The 20,542-nt window shown below is 37.3% G+C and overlaps 1 protein-coding gene across 2 annotated transcripts in view; it reads right to left on the reverse strand.

The window, feature by feature from the left end:
- RFX3 (regulatory factor X3) overlaps positions 8,640–20,542 on the reverse strand; it is a 133,616-nt gene continuing 121,713 nt past the window's right edge. For both annotated transcript variants that reach the window (XM_021381307.1, XM_021381308.1), the window contains 4 exons: positions 15,685–15,893; positions 14,481–14,634; positions 12,062–12,104; positions 8,640–11,242 (listed from right to left, as the gene is read on the reverse strand). In XM_021381307.1, the coding sequence (XP_021236982.1) occupies positions 11,004–11,242; positions 12,062–12,104; positions 14,481–14,634; positions 15,685–15,893 (645 nt within the window). In that variant the 3' untranslated portion in view covers positions 8,640–11,003. The remainder of the gene's footprint in view (positions 11,243–12,061; positions 12,105–14,480; positions 14,635–15,684; positions 15,894–20,542) is intronic.

The following is a 20,542-nucleotide window of genomic DNA, read 5'->3' on the forward strand; positions in this document are numbered from 1 at the left end:
GCCAGGTGAAGTCCGGGTGACTAGAAAAAAAGGCATATTAGCACCCATTTTTAAGAAGAGTAGAAAGGATGACCCAGGGAGCTACCAACCTGTTAGCCTCACCTCAGTACTGGGAAGCGTCATAGAGCAGATCCTCCTGCCAGCTATGCTAAGGAACATGGAAGAGAGGGAGGTGATATGGGATAACTAGCATGGCTTCACCAAGGTCCTGCCTGAACAACCTAGTGGCCTTCTGTGATGGTGCAACAGTGTCAGTGGGCAAGGGAAGAGCCACTGACGTAATCTGTCTGGACTTCAGTAAGGCCTTTGACAAAGTCCTCCATAACATCCTTCTCTCTAAGTTGGAAGTATATGGATTTGAGTGTTTGGTGTACTGTTCAACAGATGAAGAACAGGTTGTGAGATCATTCCCAGAGAGTGGTGGTCAATGACTCAATGTCTGGATGGAGACATTGGACAAGTGGTGTCCTTCAGGGGTCAGTAATGGGACCAGTGGTCTTTAATATCTTTATCAATGATATCAATGGTGGGATTGAGTGCACTGTCAGCACATTTGTGGATGACACCAAGCTGTGTGGTGCAGTTAACATGCCTGAGGGAGAGGATGTTATCCAGAGAGGCCTAGGCTGGCTTGAGCAGTGGGCCCAGAAGATTGACATGAGGTTCAACAAAGCCAAGTGCAAGGTCTTGCACCTGGGTTGTGGCAGCCCCCACTATCAGTACAAGCTGAGGGATATAAGTACAGAGCACAGCTCTACCAAAAAGGATGTAGGGGTACTGGTGGATGGCAAATGGGACTTGAGCTAGCAATGTGTCCTCGCAGCCCAGAAAACCGAACTGTGTCCTGGGCTTCATCAAAAGAAGCATGGCCAGCAGGGCAAAGTTGCTGATCCTGCTCCTTTACTCTGCACTGGTGAGATCTGACCTGGAATACTGCATCCAGATGGAGAGTCCCTAGTACCGGAGAGACAGAGACCTGTTGGAGCACACCCAGAGGAGAGCCACAAAAATGATCCAATGGATGGAACACCTCCCCTGTGAGAGCAGGCTGAGAGAGCTGGGGCTGTTCAGCCTGGAGAAGAGAAGGCTCTGAGGAGACCTGATAGTGGGCTTTCAGTATCTAAAGGAGATTATAAGAAGGAAGGGGACAGACTCTTCAGCAGGACCTGTTGTGAGAGGACAGTGATTTCAAACTAAAAGAGGGGAGATTTGGACTGGATATAACAAAATATTGTTTTATGATAAAGGTAGTGAAGCAATGGAACAAGTTGTGAGAGGTGGTGGATGTCCTGTCCCTGGAGACTTTCAAGGTTAAGCTCTGAGTAAACTGATCTAGCTGTAGGTGTCCCTGTTCATTCCAGGGTAGTTGGACTACATGAGCTTTAAGGCTCACATCCAACTCAAACGATACTATGATTTCAGCCCAGAAAGCCAACTGTATGCTGGGTTCCATCAAGGGAAGCATGACCAGCAGGTCGAGGGAGGTGATTCTGCCCCTCTACTCTGCTCTCATGAGACTCCATCTGGAGTACTGCATCCAGTTTTGGGGACCCCAACACAAGAAGGACATGGAGCTGTTGGACTGCCTCCAGAGGAGGGCAACAAAGAGGATCAGAGGGCTGGAGCACCTCCCCTGCCGGGGCAGGCTGAAAGAGCTGGCTCTTTTCAGCCTAGAGAAGAGGAAGCTCTGGGGGAATCTCATAGCAGCCTTCCAGTACCTGAAGGGGGCCTACAGAAAAGCTGGGGAGGGACTTTTCATAAGGGCACGTAGCAACAGTATGAGGGGAAATGGCTTTAACCTGGAAGCGGGTAGATTTAGACTAGATATTAGGAAGAAATTCTTCACTGTGAGAGTGAGACACTGGAACAGGTTGCCCATCAAGGTTGTGTACGCCCCTTCCCTGGAACCATTCAAGGCCAGGCTGGATGGGGCTTTGAGCAACCTGGTCTAGAGGGAGGTGTCCCTGCCTATAGCAGGGGAGTTGGAACTAGATGATCTTAAATGTCCATCCAAACCAAACCATTCTATGATTACATATACATATATATATATATGTATGTGTGTGTGAGTGTATATATGTATACACACACATATATATTTACAATCACATACATAATTATCATTTTTATTGCTTCTCTCTTCCTTTTCTGTTTCAGCAAATATAGGTTGAGCTAGAAACTGAGTTTTACATTTTTTTTTCCAATTCTCTCCCCCATCCCAATGGGAAAGGAGTGGAGTGAGCAAAAGGCTGTGTGGTGCTGAGCTGATTGCTGTGTGAAGCCACAACATTGTTTGCTCAGCACAGAAGAATGAATCTGTAGGTAGCTTAAATATAAGGTGAGAGCAAAGTAAGAATTTAATCCATCCAGTGATAAGCATGGAAATGTTAACAGTGATTCTGCCTCTCCTGTGTGTGGGATCCTGAAGAACACTGAGTTGATGACATGCAGGTAACACAATGGAGCAAGGGATGGGACATTGCTGCTCTTCATAATGCTCTAGAAAAGAAGGTAGGAAGGGTAGTTAGGAGGGGTTAGTTGTTTAAACTTGTACATGTAGACTGAAGAATATCTTTTACTTATGTGTATTTTACTGGATTGTGGTTTCACCGGATTAAAGATGTGTCACTGACCAGCAGAACTGCTACTGCTCAGCTCCATCAGAGGTTAGCAGTGTCCCACGGAAGAGGCATGGCTGCTTCAGGCAATAGCTCTTGTTGTGTCAGGACACCATCCATTAGTGTGGCTCCAGTGCGGGCAACAATAACATTCAGCTGTGAAGGGAACAGCTCAGCGCAGCAGTTTTTATACCACTTCCAGCTACATGTCTGGAAGTATGTCTGATTTACTAACTACTAATTACTAAATAAGCACTGAATCTACTGTGTCTCCCCTCAACTCTGATAATGAAAGTAGCAGCAGATTTTGTGTGCAGTGTGCTAGTGTTTCAAAAATATCAATAATCAGAGAGATTCTTACTAGAACAGTTCTGCTTATAAAATCGCTAACAGTAAACTGACCTAATTAATCAGCGCGTTGTAGTCAAGGACCACAAGCAGTTTTAGTTTTTACCTAGAAACATCCTTCTGATTATATTGATTCAGGTATTAGAGAAGTGGGATTTAGCAAAACTTAGAATGAAATCAGAACAGCAGAATCAAGTAAACATAAAAATCCTCTCTGGCGTACTCTCAACATGACAAAAATGGATCAAGGTTTCTGACCTGCCTTGGTAAGATGTCTTTGTGGAATGACTGGCTTTACATTTCAGTTGATTTTTGGTGTAGACCTTGATATGGACCTAAACAACAGCTGCAGACTATGACTTTTCACAGAATCGAAGCTAGTGCTTTAGATATGTCAAAGGCACTTAAATAACTTGATATAGAATGTATCTTATTTATTTTGAATCATTAACATTGCACAGAAAATTATTCTACAGAAGTAATAAGAAGTTTAATCTTTAACCCTTATTACTCTAGTGTCTTCTTAAGGTACAGAGAATGTCTGAGTTCCTTCTATAACTGCTATGCTTCATGCTTTGAGCTCTGGATTGCAGTACTTCGGAATGCTGCATTAAATTTCTACTGGTTAACTAATTAAGCCAGTTGATATCAACAGCAGCAAGTGCTGAATTCTGCAGGGTCTTCCTGTTAATGCTGGAAATGAACTGAAAGTTACAGCCGGTTGGCTGTATCAACTGTTACTTGACGTGAGAGATATCCCTCTACAGATTTTCTCCTGTATGAGTGCTGGGGCAAGACTCTGTCAGTGTCAGCAAGGCACCAGCTAGCAATGAAGTCTTCATCTTCATTAACAATCAATTAGGACTATTCTGTAAACATAGCTGTGGCTGAAACTTAGGTATGGTCAAAAATTTGTAGTCTTTTTTGCTAGGATGCATTGCAGGAACCAGTACTGTAGTAAGCTTTTGAACTTCATTTGAAATGAAATCATACTCATGACTGGACAATAATTTACAGCTTAACTTCTTGAGACCAATAAACTTGAGCTTTTCTATCTCTACCATATTTATGTGAGAAATGCTTGTTTTAAAATTGGTATCCAGCAGTCACTTTGATATTTTAGCATCCGTTACATGGCGGGTTCTCCTCACTAAAATAGCATTCTGCACTTTATATGGAACAGTGCTTGGAACATGCACTTGAGACCCATGAGAACATGACATGATAAGATTAGGCTTTGTTTTGTGAAACTGAAAAAATCAGGAAGTATCTTACTATCTGTATTCACTGGGAGGATGGACAGGCTGAGACACACTCATGGCTTACTTCTGTTGCTCAAAATATGTGTGATCTTATTTAAAGTTCACAAGTGCAAATAACTTTCTTCCTCAAAACCAATGGTATCACAATTCAAAATGGTTATACAAAAATGGAAGCAATTCAGATATGTTTGTAACAAGAAAACAAATTTATTGATTTTAAAAGACAAGACACAATTTCGTTTTGAAAAACACAAAAAGCTAGCCTGAGTTCAAGTCTGAAATATTCAGAAAAATCCTACTGTCTTTAGTATGTTCCAGTCATTTTTTTAAACAACACACTAAAAGTTAATATATATTTTTATAATTATAAAAGTTCCCCAGTTATTGTACAGTACACAATACAAATTGCCCACAAACTATTATTTAGCTCCTGCCAGTTTTGAGAGGACATGATATACTAAAAGATTTAGCATTTCTCACAAAAATCACATCAGGAAATACGTATTTACAAAATCAAATACATTATACAAAAAAACCATCACGTTATTCTGTAAAGATGTCTTCTTTAAATAATTAAAAAGTATATTCAACTGTAGTCCAAAAACTGGAAAAGAACATTACATTATCTCACACATACAATCTACAAAAAGTTGCTTACCTCATTTACATAATATATTCAGTCAACTGGAAAATAAAAGTTTGAATATATCCTAGTGTTATGATGTTTCTGTGCTGTGGGACTGAATAATGTAATCTGCCACTTACTAAGTGAAATTTAAATGATGGCACTTAAAAAAATACACTATAAAATAAATGCAACAATGGAAGTTTCCTAGAAGGTAAGAAAGCCCTGAGCGATGACAAAATTACTGATTGGTAGCTCTAGAATTAACCTAATTAAAGTTTACCACCTCAGGCACAATTTTCCAAGTTTTTGAAAGGCACTCAAAGTTTCTTTAACAGCCTCATTGGTTATTAACTGTAAATCCAAATTTTCAGTGAAGATGAGTGGAGATGGGCAACTTGCTTTGGTACAAAGTGATATTTTTCTGGCATACTTTTAATTGCTTAATTGGGTTGCGTTAAGATGGATATAATGTTTAAATGCAAGGCCAACACATTAATACTGTATTGAAGAAAACTTCATTTGGGGAACCCTTTAGTATTCTTAAAGCTCTTGGTGACACCAGTGAGTCAAAAAGAACTGAGTGAGTTCCTGGTAAATACCAATCCATGTAAAGTTGTCTGTCCCTCCAAAGCCTAAGTTCCTCTAACAAAGACATTTGTTGTTTCAGAGTAAAATTTATCCAGAACTGAAAACTCTTGTAAGATGTTTGCACCCGAATCAAGAAAGTGCTTAAGAATATAGAAAGATCCCGATTTATATTTAAGTGAGGCTATTTTGATGCTAATAGTCTTGTTCTGGGCCTTATTTTCTACAGTAAAGTTTACCCTTAATGAGAAATCTTCAAGAAAATTCTTACCAAATATTTAACTACTCAGGGCTTCCAATCCCAAAATGTTAATTTATTTTTCAAAAGGAAAAGGAAAAAAACATAATAAAACATGATCATTTTCAAACTAAGGCATATTTTACTTCAAACAAACACTAGGCAGTCACTTTGTAAGTGGCTTTTACTATTTCTCACGTTAAACTGGTAAATTAAACTCAGGTCTACCGGCACATAAAATCACTAGCAGCAATGATCAAGGCATGCAAACTCAGAAGCATTTACATTAAATTATGAATAAAAAAGTTGTTAAATTAAAACCCTTTGAGTATTGCATTTATGATAATTAATTCTGCATGAATTTGCATTAACTGACTAAAAATGTTTACAACTTACTTGCACTATACTACTGATGTAATTGCATTAAATAACTTAACATAAGACCTTTTGTTTTTTGCCCTCAGACAGACTTAAATAAGTACAGCTGCACTTAGTGTTTGCTGACTGATTGATACTGCAAGAAACCAGTAGAAAATTTACAGTACTCTCTCTTAGTAAGGTGGCATTTCTGTCTTCAATTTCAAAGAAACTGTACTTGCTATTACACTTGTTCCCATGCTCTCATGAGCAATATTTGTAAGAACTAAAGGGCTTTTTAACACGTTAAAAGGCTGGTGCAGTTTCTAGGTTGCTTCAAAAATTCTGACATTCAACAAGGGCCATCCCTTGCACCCCCACAGATGAAGCTGAGTAAAATACCTTCATCTTAGCATTAGTTATTATTGCAGTGACTGAATGTTAAGAGGGGTATAATTGTTTATGAGAAAGACTGCAGAAAACTTCAGTGTAAACATACCAAATATTCTGTAAATTTTTTATTTTTTGCTAAGCCTTCTCTTATTCCTAACAATTCTCTTTTACAGTATTGGAATATTCCAATGTAACCTACCTAAGGAGATTTTCAAAAAAAGGATAAATATTTTTCCTAAACCTTCATCTTCTAAAGGCATCTTAAAGTAGACAATTTCATGTCTGTAGAAACACATTTGATTTTCTTCATTTATTTCTGCATTTACGAAAACAAGGGAGCTGAAGAACTGTTTTCCATTAGACAGTACACATCAATGGCAGTGAATATTTGGCTAAATCTATTGAACCTATCACAAGACCATTCCTGTATAGTATGCAAGTATTTACTTCAGAAATAACAACAAAAAAATCTACAATGCTATCAGCTATTTTGAAGTGTATGATCAGTGGACTGATTATCTAAAATGCTTTATTCCCATCATGTGACTTACAATGCTCAAAGGGTTAATGCAAGGCATTACATTAAATTAATTTTCTAATACTAGAAATAAGCACTGTGTGTTTATGCTCCTATTCCAGTTTTTTGTTTGTTTCTCTTAAATCACCAAACAAATGAGCAGAGATACTGCAATTCCATTTATTGATTTGTTTTAAACCGTATACACAGAGGATGTCCTGTTAGAGAGACAAGGGCCCAATTTTCAGAAATTCATACTGTTTTCGCAAATGAATATTTTAAACTCTAAAATTACTGCTGTAGGTCATACTTATATTATTAATAAATCTATTTTTCTTCCCCACTTTTATAGCTAAAATGATTACTTTCATTTTGTAAAACCATTCTGAACTGAATCCAGTGTGACTCTAAAAGGTTTTCTAACAGTGCAGATATCAATTAGTGATATTCACAAAGATACTGTGTCTCTTAAGAAAAAGGTGAAAAAAGAGGTTTTAGATATTTTAAAATACCGCGCTTTAAATTAAATTTGTATCTAGGCCTACACATTCCTGAATGACAGTACACCAGAACATTACCTATTTTCTTATTTATGAACTAAAGGCTGTAATTCTGTAAGTCATTATTTTATGGGTAAATAATTTAAAATCTATTTTCCAACTTTTTAGGGAAGTCTTTAAAAGAAGGTGCTTATAGCATGCTACAGTACATGAGTAAAACACAAAAATAATAACTGAAAACAGAAAATAAAAAAAAGCTTTAAAACTGATTTACTGTGAAAAAGATGGAAATGTACCAACAAATCATCATAAATATAAAACTTTTGAAAATTGGGCCCCATGCTTTGAAAAGGTAGTTTAACAATACCCATTCCCCTACACTGTTCACTGTGATATTTGTGCTAATAGGGAAAATGCCTTTAAATAATTATTTTGGATTCCATTTCAAGATCAGATAAAACACATAAACCACTATCAGCCCTCATAATGTCTACCCTGTGGATAAATGCTAAACCTCTCCAGAGCACTAACAATAGACTTCAAAGCTGGTGTGGCAACCACATGCTGCACATTATAGAATCTGGACTGAGGTATTCATATCTCTGTACTTTAATCATTACTAAAACACAACTATTAAAGATAGCAGAAGTGTGCAAAATGTTTTACCTGTGTTTGATTAAAATTTCATTAACTGTAAAAACACAAGACCTACAAACCTGCAACTATACGAATTAGCTTACAGCAACTTAGTTCTTCTAAAAATCTTGTAAGAAAAAGAAGTATGAGAAAAAAACATTTAAAAATTCCAAAAAGTAACCAATTGATAAGCACACGAATACAGACGCCGTTTAATTTTCTCAATCTGGTATAGTTCCAGTTTGTTTTGATAACTCATTGTTTGTAGAAGCTATGAAATACATTCTATCTTTGTATTAATTTTTCTAATTTTTCTTTTTTTTGCACTTTGTGAACAGTGAACAACTGGATGGGAGTGGGAAACGAAATAATTAAAGATACTTAGGTCCCACCTCTTTCAGCGATCTAGATTTACCTATTACAATCATTCTCTTTTCTCAGCAACAACAAATACGACATTAAAATCAATAAGACAATAAGAAAACATTATAGGGTTTGCCTACACAAAAACTGAAATAAGTACTACAGTATTAAAAAAGTTAAAAATGAAAAAAAAATTTGAATTATTTCACTTTATTTTAATTGTAAACATCTTATAATGCACAATGAAGGGGAGTAAATATTTATCACAGCTTAGTTTTAGGATTTTTGGTGAAGGGTACAGCTATGCTGATTTCCAAGGAAAAATCAGGACACACTGAGCAATATATATGAGAGTAAAATCTATAATGAGATTCAGTGCATTTATGAGTTTAGAAATAACGAATATAAACCTCACTTTCACTTCTTACTGAGGCAAAAGCCATTTACTGACATCAAGTAGGAATTATGCCTACACAGAGTAAGCAGGATGGGTTTACCTCCCAATTCTTTAAAGGAATTTAAATTTAATTTTGCGCACCAAAAATGTTAGGACATTTTAGTTGATATGTAGCTGTAGTTGGAGCATATGTAATCGATAGCAACAAACTTCTTTCCTATAAATACACTGTTCACTTAGCTATTCTTCTCCCATTTGTTACATATTACTTTCAAGTCATTTTACAGACACCTGGGTAAACCAAAATAAAAGAATCTCTTATTTTCTTACTCAGTCTTTTGTATAAAGTTGATTTTTTTTTGTGTGTTCTTCACTTTTTGGCTTTTTTTGCTTATTCGATTCCCTATTTTATGTAGCAAATTCGTGTGTCTGCATAATGAAATGTTTAAGAAGAAAAATGGCAATTAATGTATGCTATATAAACTGTCAACATGAGATCGAGCCGTTAAAATGTAAAATCAGGCTGATACCCCACAAAACATACAAATTGAAAACATGCACTGCATTACGTACCTGCTCATTTATTTATTTTTACTTTTTAAAATTAGAAGTAGACATGGGTCTAAAAATATATATAATCATGCTTGGGACTATGGTCAATCTATCTTGACATCTGAACATGGTATTAAAGCTAGTTTGCCTTCCAGATTCCCAAGCAAATTTTATTTGTAATAAAGTGAAATCCAGCTAGAAACAAGAAAAAATAGGTTTATTGTCATTCTAAGAGGGATATTAAAATCATTTAATAATAAAAAATCATTTTATTATTTTGAAGGCTATGTAACCTGTCCTTACTTCTTAGGGAATTTGAAAATGACAGGCACACCTTGTTGAATTAATTTAAGAGTTAAGAATAACAAAAAGTACTAAGTCTTAGCTTCAGTTCTGTTTAAGGCACCATGTAATAGCCGAGGTACAATGATCCCTGATGTACATTCTTAAATGGCAATGGTCCATCTAGCCACCTATTCAAATTCTACACAACTGGGAATAAGTACAAGTGAGGTGTGCCAGTTACACTGCCTTATCTAATTTTTTGTAAAAATTTAAATCCACTGTAACAACAAGGAAATATTTTTGAAAGGAAAATGATGCAGGTTGCTACATTCCTTGCATTCTATAAATTATCTTTTCTAAGAGCAGCAGATTGAACCACTAATACGAAAAGACCTGGAATAGAAGAAAGTCATCCAAATGGATTATTTTCCTGTATGTCCAGTCCAGCTTAAGTAGCATGTACACTTAAAAATTAACAGTAATAATTAAGTCACTTCTTTTTCAGCTTCAGCTTCTAACAGCTACAGTACCACTCAACAGCCAAAAGCACTTGCTCAGTGGCACCACATTTAGTATCAGTAGTCTTCAAAACAGAGGAACTGGTATGCAAATAATATCTGGAACTGTTGATTTTTAATGAACCTTGCATTCTTACTATGATGGTCAGATAATTAGGTACGTTTATTACGTACATATTATCACAATGTTACAATTCCACCATTTAAACTTGTTTCTTTCTCACAGAAAGAAACGAGTATATCTTCTCAACTCTTCAACATTATTACAAAAAATCCCCCTGAATACTCACAATTTTATCAAAATAGTGTCTTCTAGTTGTCCACGGAAAAGCACCTTTTATAACAAACTTGATACATCTGTTGTCAAATAAGTACGCCTCCAGTGTAAATCAAAGAAAATAATTCTTTTGATATTTCACAGAAGTGCATCTATCTAAAAACCTATGTATATGAAATAATCACCATAACTAATAATGAACATTATTTTTAAAAAACTATGAAAAAAATTGAATTATTGTAAGAGGACAAAAACATTAACATCAAGCTTTGCAAAAATCTTTCTTGCATTCGATTATAAGAAAACTCCTCATATTGAGTGGCCAATGTAAAATGACCCTGTTTACAAAAAAATCTTTTTTAAACAGGTCTGGCAAAATGTATACACCCATACCATTTAATAACTCCAACAAAATAATGTTGAGTACAGCTGAAATTTGACAACAGTCGATTTTCGGACTTTTTTTCTCTTTATTTTTTCCTACTAAACCCAAAGGGATGATGTAATGATGGGGAGGGGGAGTTTCACATTAGACTGCAGTATATGTATTTCCAGTAGCACTGCATTGTCTGATAGTCTGAGTAGTTGCAACAATGTGCTCGTTATGAATTGGGTTCAGGAGGTTTTGCTGTACTCCACTCTCAAGCACTGGCTGCATGCAGCCCACCTGAAATGCTTGGTTTAGGTCTGTTTTCTCTCTCTTGGCTTGCGGCTCTCCATTTTCATCCATTTCTTCATCTATTTCACTTTCAACTTCACTGCCTTCATCTGCACAAACGAAAAAAAAAGATCTAATACAAGTGCCTTTATTTTGCAAATAATATTTGAAATACAAAGATATTGGGATGACTAGCAATCTGATAAAGCATAAACTGAAAACCTAAAAGTTTTAATGGAAAAAGCTAATAATTACATCAAATAGATTGATAGACTCCCATAGTTTTGATCAATCCAATTACTTACTATGGATAAAGTAAGAAGAAAAAGCAATTAGCAATCTCAAAAACAATCTCTGACGAACAACATTAACTTCATACTGCAAAATCCCTTTCATCTTTAAGACCTGATAAACTTTAGAAGAGTTGTTACAGATAGGGAAATGAGTGAAAAGAAGTTGTGATGTGACATCAAATTGTACAACCAGTCAGTATAAAATGTATGTCAAAATATGGTTTGAAGAGCTCATAAGGAACTCATTTCTTCCTATCATTTTCTCTGGCAAGGTATTTAGCAACTGCATACAATTCTAACATCTCCATTTAGCAGTGGTAAAGATACATAAGCCTACTCCTGTCTTTCTTCCCACAGCTGTTCCCCTTGTCTGTACTACCAGATACAGCTAAATTCCAGGCTAAAATGGAAATATTTCTTGTGTAAATGATAAATATCTTTAAAATAAATTATTAGAAAACATACCTATGATATTCTAGAAATTATTATATGCTGCATTATCCATAACATATCAATATATCCACAAAACAAATACATACATTTTGTAGCATGATACAGCTCTAAATTCTACTTATTTTGCTCAGAGACACATTAGTTCTACACTGAGTTATATACTGGAAAGATTAAAATGCTTACCTTTATCCATATTTCCAGGGGACACAGCATTTAAATCACCAAACTGCAAAATAAACAGTGAAAAAACTGAGCACAGTCTTATGCAAATAGGAATGTAGAATGTCTGTGATGGAGCCAGTCTATGCTCCACTGCTTTGAAGCTAGCATGCAAACACATAACACACGGTCTAGGCTATAGCCACATCCATCATGCATCAATTCATTTTCCATTCCATCATGTATTTAGTGAGACAATAATCACTAAATAAATTTTCACAAATTAAAATGGGAAATTATAAACTTATATAATTCTTTTTTTTAAGATGATGTCATTAGGGCCTATATCACTTGAAGTGAGCTACTTCTATGTTAGGTCAGAAAATGTTACAGACATTTTGAACTATCAATATTTTATTGGAAAGGTCTTTTCAGAATTTCCCAGATAAGCTAGAAGAAAACTGAAACTGTGTCTCTAAATGCATCTATAGCATTGCAGATTTACCTGTAAGGCAGATGACATGCATTGCTGAGAAAAAGTTTACAAAATGGTAAACTATTTACTTGTATTAAAAAGATAACTTTGCAAAAATGTTGCTGATAATTCTAGATATATAATATTCCTTTCTTTCTTTTCCTGAATCCTCTCTTAAATGAAATTAGCAGAGTAGAATGCCATCAATGAATCCTAAATGAATGTTTTACTTATGTTACAAAGTTCTGACAATAAATACTGATACCAGCCTTTTTCAGAAATACAGTAAGATAGAATGGTAACTTAAGGAACACTAATGCAATGAGCACCAGTACCATCATTTCATGTCCTCACACTTGTCCTTATGCTTCTTTGGCTTTGTGCATTGAAGTGTTCACACAACCACGCACTAGTACCATATGACAGAAGTGACTTGAGAAAAATAATCACTTATAAACATGAGGCATTTTTGTTTGAATAAATCTGATCCAGTTAACTGCAGCACTTGTCAGTACTTTTGCTAACACCTGTGTCCTAAGCTGGGAGAAGAGGAAGGCGGGAAAATGAGAAGCTTATCTCAGCTGCAGCACTAGCTTATACTGTCCTATGATGTTTTGTCAGACTGTGGTCTTAGATTTCCTCTTTTTATTTCAGTCACAGTCACTGAATACAGAAAAACATTAACAAGTGCATTTAATGAGTATTTGCAACTTCCCTCCTCTCCCTCCCACCTCCAAAAGTTTTGAGTTACTTCTTTCCAGTAAGAAAGTACTCCATCTTCAGTTTACATCAAAATATATAACTACACAACTCCTAAAATTGATGCATAAACATAGGATGGCTGTTAAGAAAGCAAGTATGAAATAACTATATACTTTTGAGTATCTTCCTGCAAATATAGGGCAGATTAAGGAAATATACTATTAGTCGGTCACTAAGTGGAAACACTGTAATTTAATTTGTACAAAACCTCATGCCACATGGTAGGAAATCATTTGACAGATACAGTGAGACATTTCCAGTTTCTCTTGAAAGTCTGCTATCTATTTACAGTATTTAATTATACCGTTAGTGTATTTTGAAGAAAGAACGAAACCTGATGTCAAATCAACGTGCAAAATAACTTGCAAGTTATCAGTAACAAACATGACACAGTGACGCCCAAATGTGAAAACGTAATGAAGCTGTGCCATTAAACATCTACTGTATTTTCAAATATATCAGTTTTCCATCACTTTGGGAATACAATTCCTTGATGAAAATGCATGCATTCTTCAATGTCTCACTGAAAAGGTTAGATGAAGTACTGGAGAAAAGAGGGATGAAATAAACCTTGCCTTGCAGGTGCCACAGTCAAGTACAAAGCTAGTTCTCATCTGAGGTTTTTTGTGTTTTTTAAGCCTGTAACGTTTGAAACATACGAAAATAGACTGTGTCACAGATCTCTTAAGTATTCCTGTACATGTATGTGAACAATACCATATGGACCAAATGGATACCATCTTTCTGAAGTCACTGGGAATAGACAGTTTACTTATAATAATATTTGTGTTGGAATTCTAAGTATATGTGTAAATACATGTAAATAGATCTATGTAAACGACAGTTTCTTATTATTTCTTTCCAATTTTTTTTTTCACATAAAATACTCAGTTCTTAAAAAAATGAAAAGATGTTGATGAATGTTTTTCAAACTGTGCCAAAACTTAGGTACATTAATCTGTACGCAGATCTGAAAAGGAGCAAGTTTGTTTGCAAATAATTGGTTGTTAGGATTCAGTGCGGTCTTAGAACTCTGACAGTCAATCAGTGAAACAAATGTAAAACTGTTAATGTATTTATAACCCAATCTATTCTTACACTGTAGAACATCCTACAGATCCATGTGAAAGTTCACAGAATATGCAAAGGTATGTACTCAAATTCATTACTAACTCTATCAGTCTTGTCCCTTGCATATTAGCTTACCTCTCCCATAACTGCAATAGGTGTCTCTCCAGTGGCCTGAGCAACACGATGTTCTACTAAGTAAAACATGTATTCATCATAAAGCAAACGGATCAGATGAAAAGAGCCAAAGCTAGCAGCACTGCGCAAGGTTAAATCTCGAATCACCATTGAGCTATTCAAAAATGGAAAAAAAAATATTTCTGTTATATGTCATAGTCACATTAACAGTTATCCATGCAGACATTTCACTCAAAACCAATATTCTTAAAAACAACATTATCCTCAGTGTCTGACTGATGGTGTCTTTGGAAAGAGATGTTCAGGAAAGGCAATTATTTGCTTCTCTCTTTTTGCAGGTGTTGCGGGTCGCTATATTAGAAAAGAAATAACTGGATTTTTTTTTTTCCATTTTTCTTTGTTTTCCTATATGCATAACTTCCAAGATTTGAGCATGTGTAAAACATAACCTGAAGGAAAATTGTTAAGAGCATAAACAACAAAAACTGTATTTAAACTTTCATTTTAAATAAGCTAATGTTTAAATAAATTCTGTTGAGCCCACTTTCCCAGTACAAAGGTTTTAATTACCACTATTTTAATAATTTGAAGTTCAAAATTAGAAAAAGACTTATATGTATGTATTAGATTCTGGTAACTTCAGCAAGTAGCTTACATAATCATTTTTGAAGAACCATCTTTACACTGACAACTGATTCAGTAAGCAGCTAACATGGAATGGTTGCTTTAATCCACTTTCTATACTGTAAAAAAAAAGTTTACCTTACCTAATAATCACAGATATTACAGTGTTTTAATAAATGATTGTATAGTTTTATATAATTATTATAACAATTGTATTGTTAATTACACATTAATATATTATTAACATAACATTAATTAATTATAGTAATTAATATACAATAATAATAATAATAGTATAGTTTTTCAACCCAATCATTCCACATTATGTTTCTAACTCATGACAAAATTCTAAGAGCATTCATATGGCCTTCAAAAAAGTAAGAGTATCAGTTAAGTCCCTGACAAGTTTTAAGTGTCCCTGAGTTTGATGTTAACAGTAATTTTCTGGAAAAAAAACCACGCACATACTTTTGGTGACTTGGTGAGTCACAGTTTGATGTTGCATCTGTCAACTTCACTACAGCGAACAATTCAGCAAATAACATAATAGTAAAAATTATTTATAAGTATTAAATACTACCTGTAGAAAGACCATTTTAACAGAAATTGCCGTGCTGCTTTAGGAAAGCTGGGTCTTCCTTCATATGGTTTTAATGCTTGCATCATTACATTATCAAGCCAGGCAGCCCACTGCTCCAGAGTGCTTTGCTGTTGAAGAGTCATTTTAAAATCTGTTTCTAGCCTCTGAACCATGTTGTCATCACACTGGCACACCCAGGAAGCCTGCTCCTGTTACAGCAAATAGCAGCTCTTGAATTAACAGTACATAAACCAAAGCACAGAATGCAATTCATTCGTAAAGATTAAACAATTCAGTGGAGGAAAAGGACAAAAAATGCTTATAGAACAAACTAAAAAGTTTTGTTTTTATATCTTTCACAATTTTGTTCATAGAAAGTAGGTGGGGAAAGCACAACACATAGAATCAGATGTCAAATTCAGAAGTATGAAAGAACAATGGAAATGACACAAGTATGTTCTAGTTGTCCACCTTTGTTTTCAGAAGACATCTTTTACTTTCCTTGTAGATAATTTTCTACTGAAATATTTGGGAATTGTCAGTTTTTGTTGGGGCTGCTGGCATGCTAATCAGAAATACCAGTTAAGTGGGGGTCTTAACTAAGAAAAGAACAAACAAGAAAAGAAGCACAAGATTCCTTTTGGTATGAAAAAGACAATTTGAGTTATACCATCTTATAAAAGAAAGTTTTGTATATAAACAATAATTGCTTTATTTGCTGACCATATGTTACACAGAAGTACAAAATTAGCTGCAAAGAAATGGAGAAACATGCTCTGCATATAACAATGAACAGTTTAATCAGAGTTATCAAGATTAAACAAGTCTAGTAGGACACTCCAAAAACTAAGAGACAACACGAAGACTTACTCAAACCATGTCCTTAAACTCTAGCTATCATGTGCCAAGTTAACACCTCAACATTCACAGGCTCTGTTAACATATTAGCATAATTAATATTTTGCATCTTTGGTCAAGTACACTACCCACTCCTGTTCTTTCATGTGGGTAACAATGATTTTCCAAGAAGTTTGAGGTAAATCGTAAGAGAAGAGATTTAAAGGTCCTTGGAAGACGGCTGAAGGATTCAGAATCACAGGTCATGTTTTCTGCAGTCCTCCCAGTAATGGGAAGAGCGATGGAAAGAAGCAGATGATCAGTGAGTATTAAAATACTTGAATGTGTGCAGGGAGCAACACAGCTGGTAACAGGGCTGGAGGGCATGTCCTATGAGGAGAGACCGAGGACACTCAGTTGGCCCAGCCTGGAGAAGAGGAGGCTGAGAGGACATCGGTGCTTCCTGCAGCTCCCTGAGGAGGGAAAGTACTGAGAAAGGTACAGGGCTCTGCTCACTGGTCATCAGTGACAGGATGGATGGGAAAAAGCTGTGCCATGAGATGTGGTCAAAACACTGGAACAGTCTTCCTAGCGAAGTCCCTGATATCCTCTGTGTGTCAGTGTTCAAGAGGCATTTGGACAGTGTCCTCAAAAATATACTTTAACTTTTGGTTAGCCCTGAAGTAGTCAAGTAGTGTGACTTGGTCTTCATAGGATCCTTCCAACCAAACTGTTTTAATTCTAATGCTACCATTTATAGTTTGCCTATTATTACATAATATAACTACATATGTTGAAAGATATTTATTAAAAAGTATATGAGAAAAGCATAAAGTACAAAACTGTCACTGGCAAACTGATTTTTGTATGGGAAAATATCTCCTCACAAAAAGATTCCAACACAGAACTTCCAGTCATCTGGAGTATTTCACTTTGTTGGGCAAAAGGAAAACAGCACTTCATCAAAGGAGTAGAATCATGTGGGAAATCACTTTGGAAGGCCTAATGAAAATATAAACTTATATTCTATACCTAATTAGAAACCAATTCTCATCTTTACAAATCTAATAACTACTCCAGAGATCTCATACACTTAAGCACACACACTTAGATAAAGCATACTAATGTAATTGTATTTGAACGAATGAAACAGTCTCTACTAAAAACAATGCTGCACATTTAATTGCTTTCAGAGACATTCAGGTGTTATGCTACTATCTGAGACCTAATAATGCGATATCATTTATGCTATTAGTAAGGCTTTATTTGTAGTAGGTGGCAACCGAAGGTAAGAGATGGGACGCGCTAGGGCCTCCCCTGCCCCAGAGCTTGTGGGCGTAGACGAAGCGAACAAAGAGATAAGGGAGATAAGGAAGGATATATAAGACTTTGTAACGAGGCAATAAACGCCATTTTGCTGCTCATCATATTGGTGTGTGCACGCGTCAGGATGGTCGGGGACTAGGTGTTAGTCCTTGCAAACAGAGTGCAGTTCACGAACAGAATATCTGGTGCTGAGTAGTCAGCATTTGGTGCCCCGTGCGTGGAACTGCGTCACCCTGTTGTGGTGTGGCTGACACCCAGCCCACGCCTGAAGAGAGTGTCCGTGCATGGAAGGCGGGAATCGCACTTGCCTGTGGTTTCGAAGTAGGTTCGCCACAGAAGGCCAGTTCGGCGTTTAGAACTTCAGCCATGGAGCAAGTTATTAAGGAGATGTTCTTTGGGAAGCCGTGGACAGAAGGAACCCCAGTTAAAAAACACATGAAGCCAACAGAGGACCCCGAGGCAAAACTGCTGATATCCCTGAGAAATAACTGTGTTGCAAAAACCACGCTTGTCTGCGTTTTACTGTTTTTGACTTTGGTTTTTGGGGAAGGCGCTCACCTTATTAATCAACCGGGTAATATATGGGTTACCTGGGCCAATCGCACCGGCCAGACAGATTTCTGCATTAGTTTGCAGTCGGCCACTTCACCACTCCGCACACATTTAGTGGGAATGCCGGTATGGGATAACAAGACAGAATTTGCCAATTACACTCGGCCCATTAACTGTAGAAAAGTCGCCTCACACTTAAGCCCTAAACGCACAGCAGACCCTTGTGCCTCATTGTGTTGCCAGGAACAGAAGGATGAACAAGGAAGGACGATAGAAGACTGGGGGCAGGCGATGGCATGCGTGATTTGCAGACTAAACCTTAGCCTGCCCTGGGACCCCCCAGAGCTGCAGCTGCTCGGATCGCAAAGAGTATCCAATGAGACATTAGGAAATCGAACCTGAACCTGTTCGAGGTGTCTATGTTTTGCCGGATATGGCGGCAGTGGCCAGATGTCCACCCCCAAAACCAGATGGCAGCTTCTGAAAAAATGGGGTCCCTATTGGGATCGTTCTAAAAACAAGCCAAAGCCTTTCACCCTAGTCAATCCTCTGAATGAGGAAGCCTTTCATTGGGATGGGGATTATTGCGGGTTTTCTGTAAAAGACACAAAGTGGTTCTGGGACTTCACCAAATATCGGTGGAATGATAAGAGAGAATCCCATTGTGAGAGATGGGGGTCCTTGAGCGATATAATGGGTAGGTTTGGAATTGGGAGCGCGAAGCTTCAGAGCAAGGCGCTTCGATGCAAGAATGTAACAAAAACATGCCTTAATAATTGGGGCGGGGACCAGGTTAACACTACTACTAGGGATGGCACCACCTTGGGAGGATGTAACACCACCTGGCCACTTGGGGGTGTGGGGAATCGGTATACTCTCAATCATAAGCTAGAGGAAGACCTGATCCTCTGGAATAACGACTCCGCAAAAGCATTACCACCAGGCATTTTCCTGATCTGTGGTGACCGGGCATGGCAAGGCATTCCTAAAAACCCGGTAGGAGGACCTTGTTACTTGGGCAAGCTGACAATGTTAGCTTTAAGCCACTGTGCTTGGATGCAACTGTCGAGGAACCTTACACACAACAGAAACCGGCGTAGTATACATACGCTTCAAAAGGATTGCAGTGATGACGTTGAGTTATGGGGTGCCACGGCGCGTGTCTTTGCCTCATTCCTAGCACCTGGTGTAGCAGCGGCACAAGCCTTGCGGGAAATAGAACGATTGGCATGCTGGTCTGTCAAGCAGGCTAATGCCACTACAGAGGTATTGAGCAAACTGCTCATGGATAAGGACAACATCAGACATGAGGTGTTACAAAACAGAGCCGCAATAGACTTCCTCTTGCTGGCTCAGGGCCACGGATGTCAGGACGTGGAAGGTATGTGTTGCTTCAACTTATCAGATCACAGCGAGTCAATACACCAGAAGCTGACATGGATGAGAGAACATACTCAGAAGATAACGGTCGACAATGATCCATTTGGCGACTGGCTGAAGAACCTGTTTGGCAGACTTGGACCGTGGGTCATCCAGATACTCAAAGTAGTTGGTGTAGTACTCTTAGTGTTTATTTGTATTGTATTTTGCTTGCCATGTTTAATGGGATGCTTGCAGCAATGCTTACAGAGAATGATGGAGCAAGCTTTTGATCAGCGCATGGAATACCATAGGCTACGAGAACGCTTGTAGTAAACCTTAGGACAGATAAAATGAAATGCGCACTTATATAATGTGCGAATATTATAGTTTAAGCAGTAGAAGATGTAGCTGGGGAATAGACTAGAAAGGGTCTGGGGAACTTGCGTGCACACTGTAACGGGTATCATGACTTTTTTGGGCATGGGGAGGGGGAAATTGTAGTAGGCGGCAACCGAAGGTAAGAGATGGGACGCGCTAGGGCCTCCCCTGCCCCAGAGCTTGTGGGCGTAGACGAAGCGAACAAAGAGATAAGGGAGATAAGGAAGGATATATAAGACTTTGTAACGAGGCAATAAACGCCATTTTGCCGCTCATCATATTGGTGTGTGCACGCGTCAGGATGGTCGGGGACTAGGTGTTAGTCCTTGCAAACAGGGTGCAGTTCATGAACGGAATATCTGGTGCTGAGTAGTCAGCATTTATTCGTTATATAACCATTCAA

This window comes from Numida meleagris, chromosome Z (assembly GCF_002078875.1).
Source record: "Numida meleagris isolate 19003 breed g44 Domestic line chromosome Z, NumMel1.0, whole genome shotgun sequence".
Lineage (NCBI taxonomy): Eukaryota > Metazoa > Chordata > Aves > Galliformes > Numididae > Numida > Numida meleagris.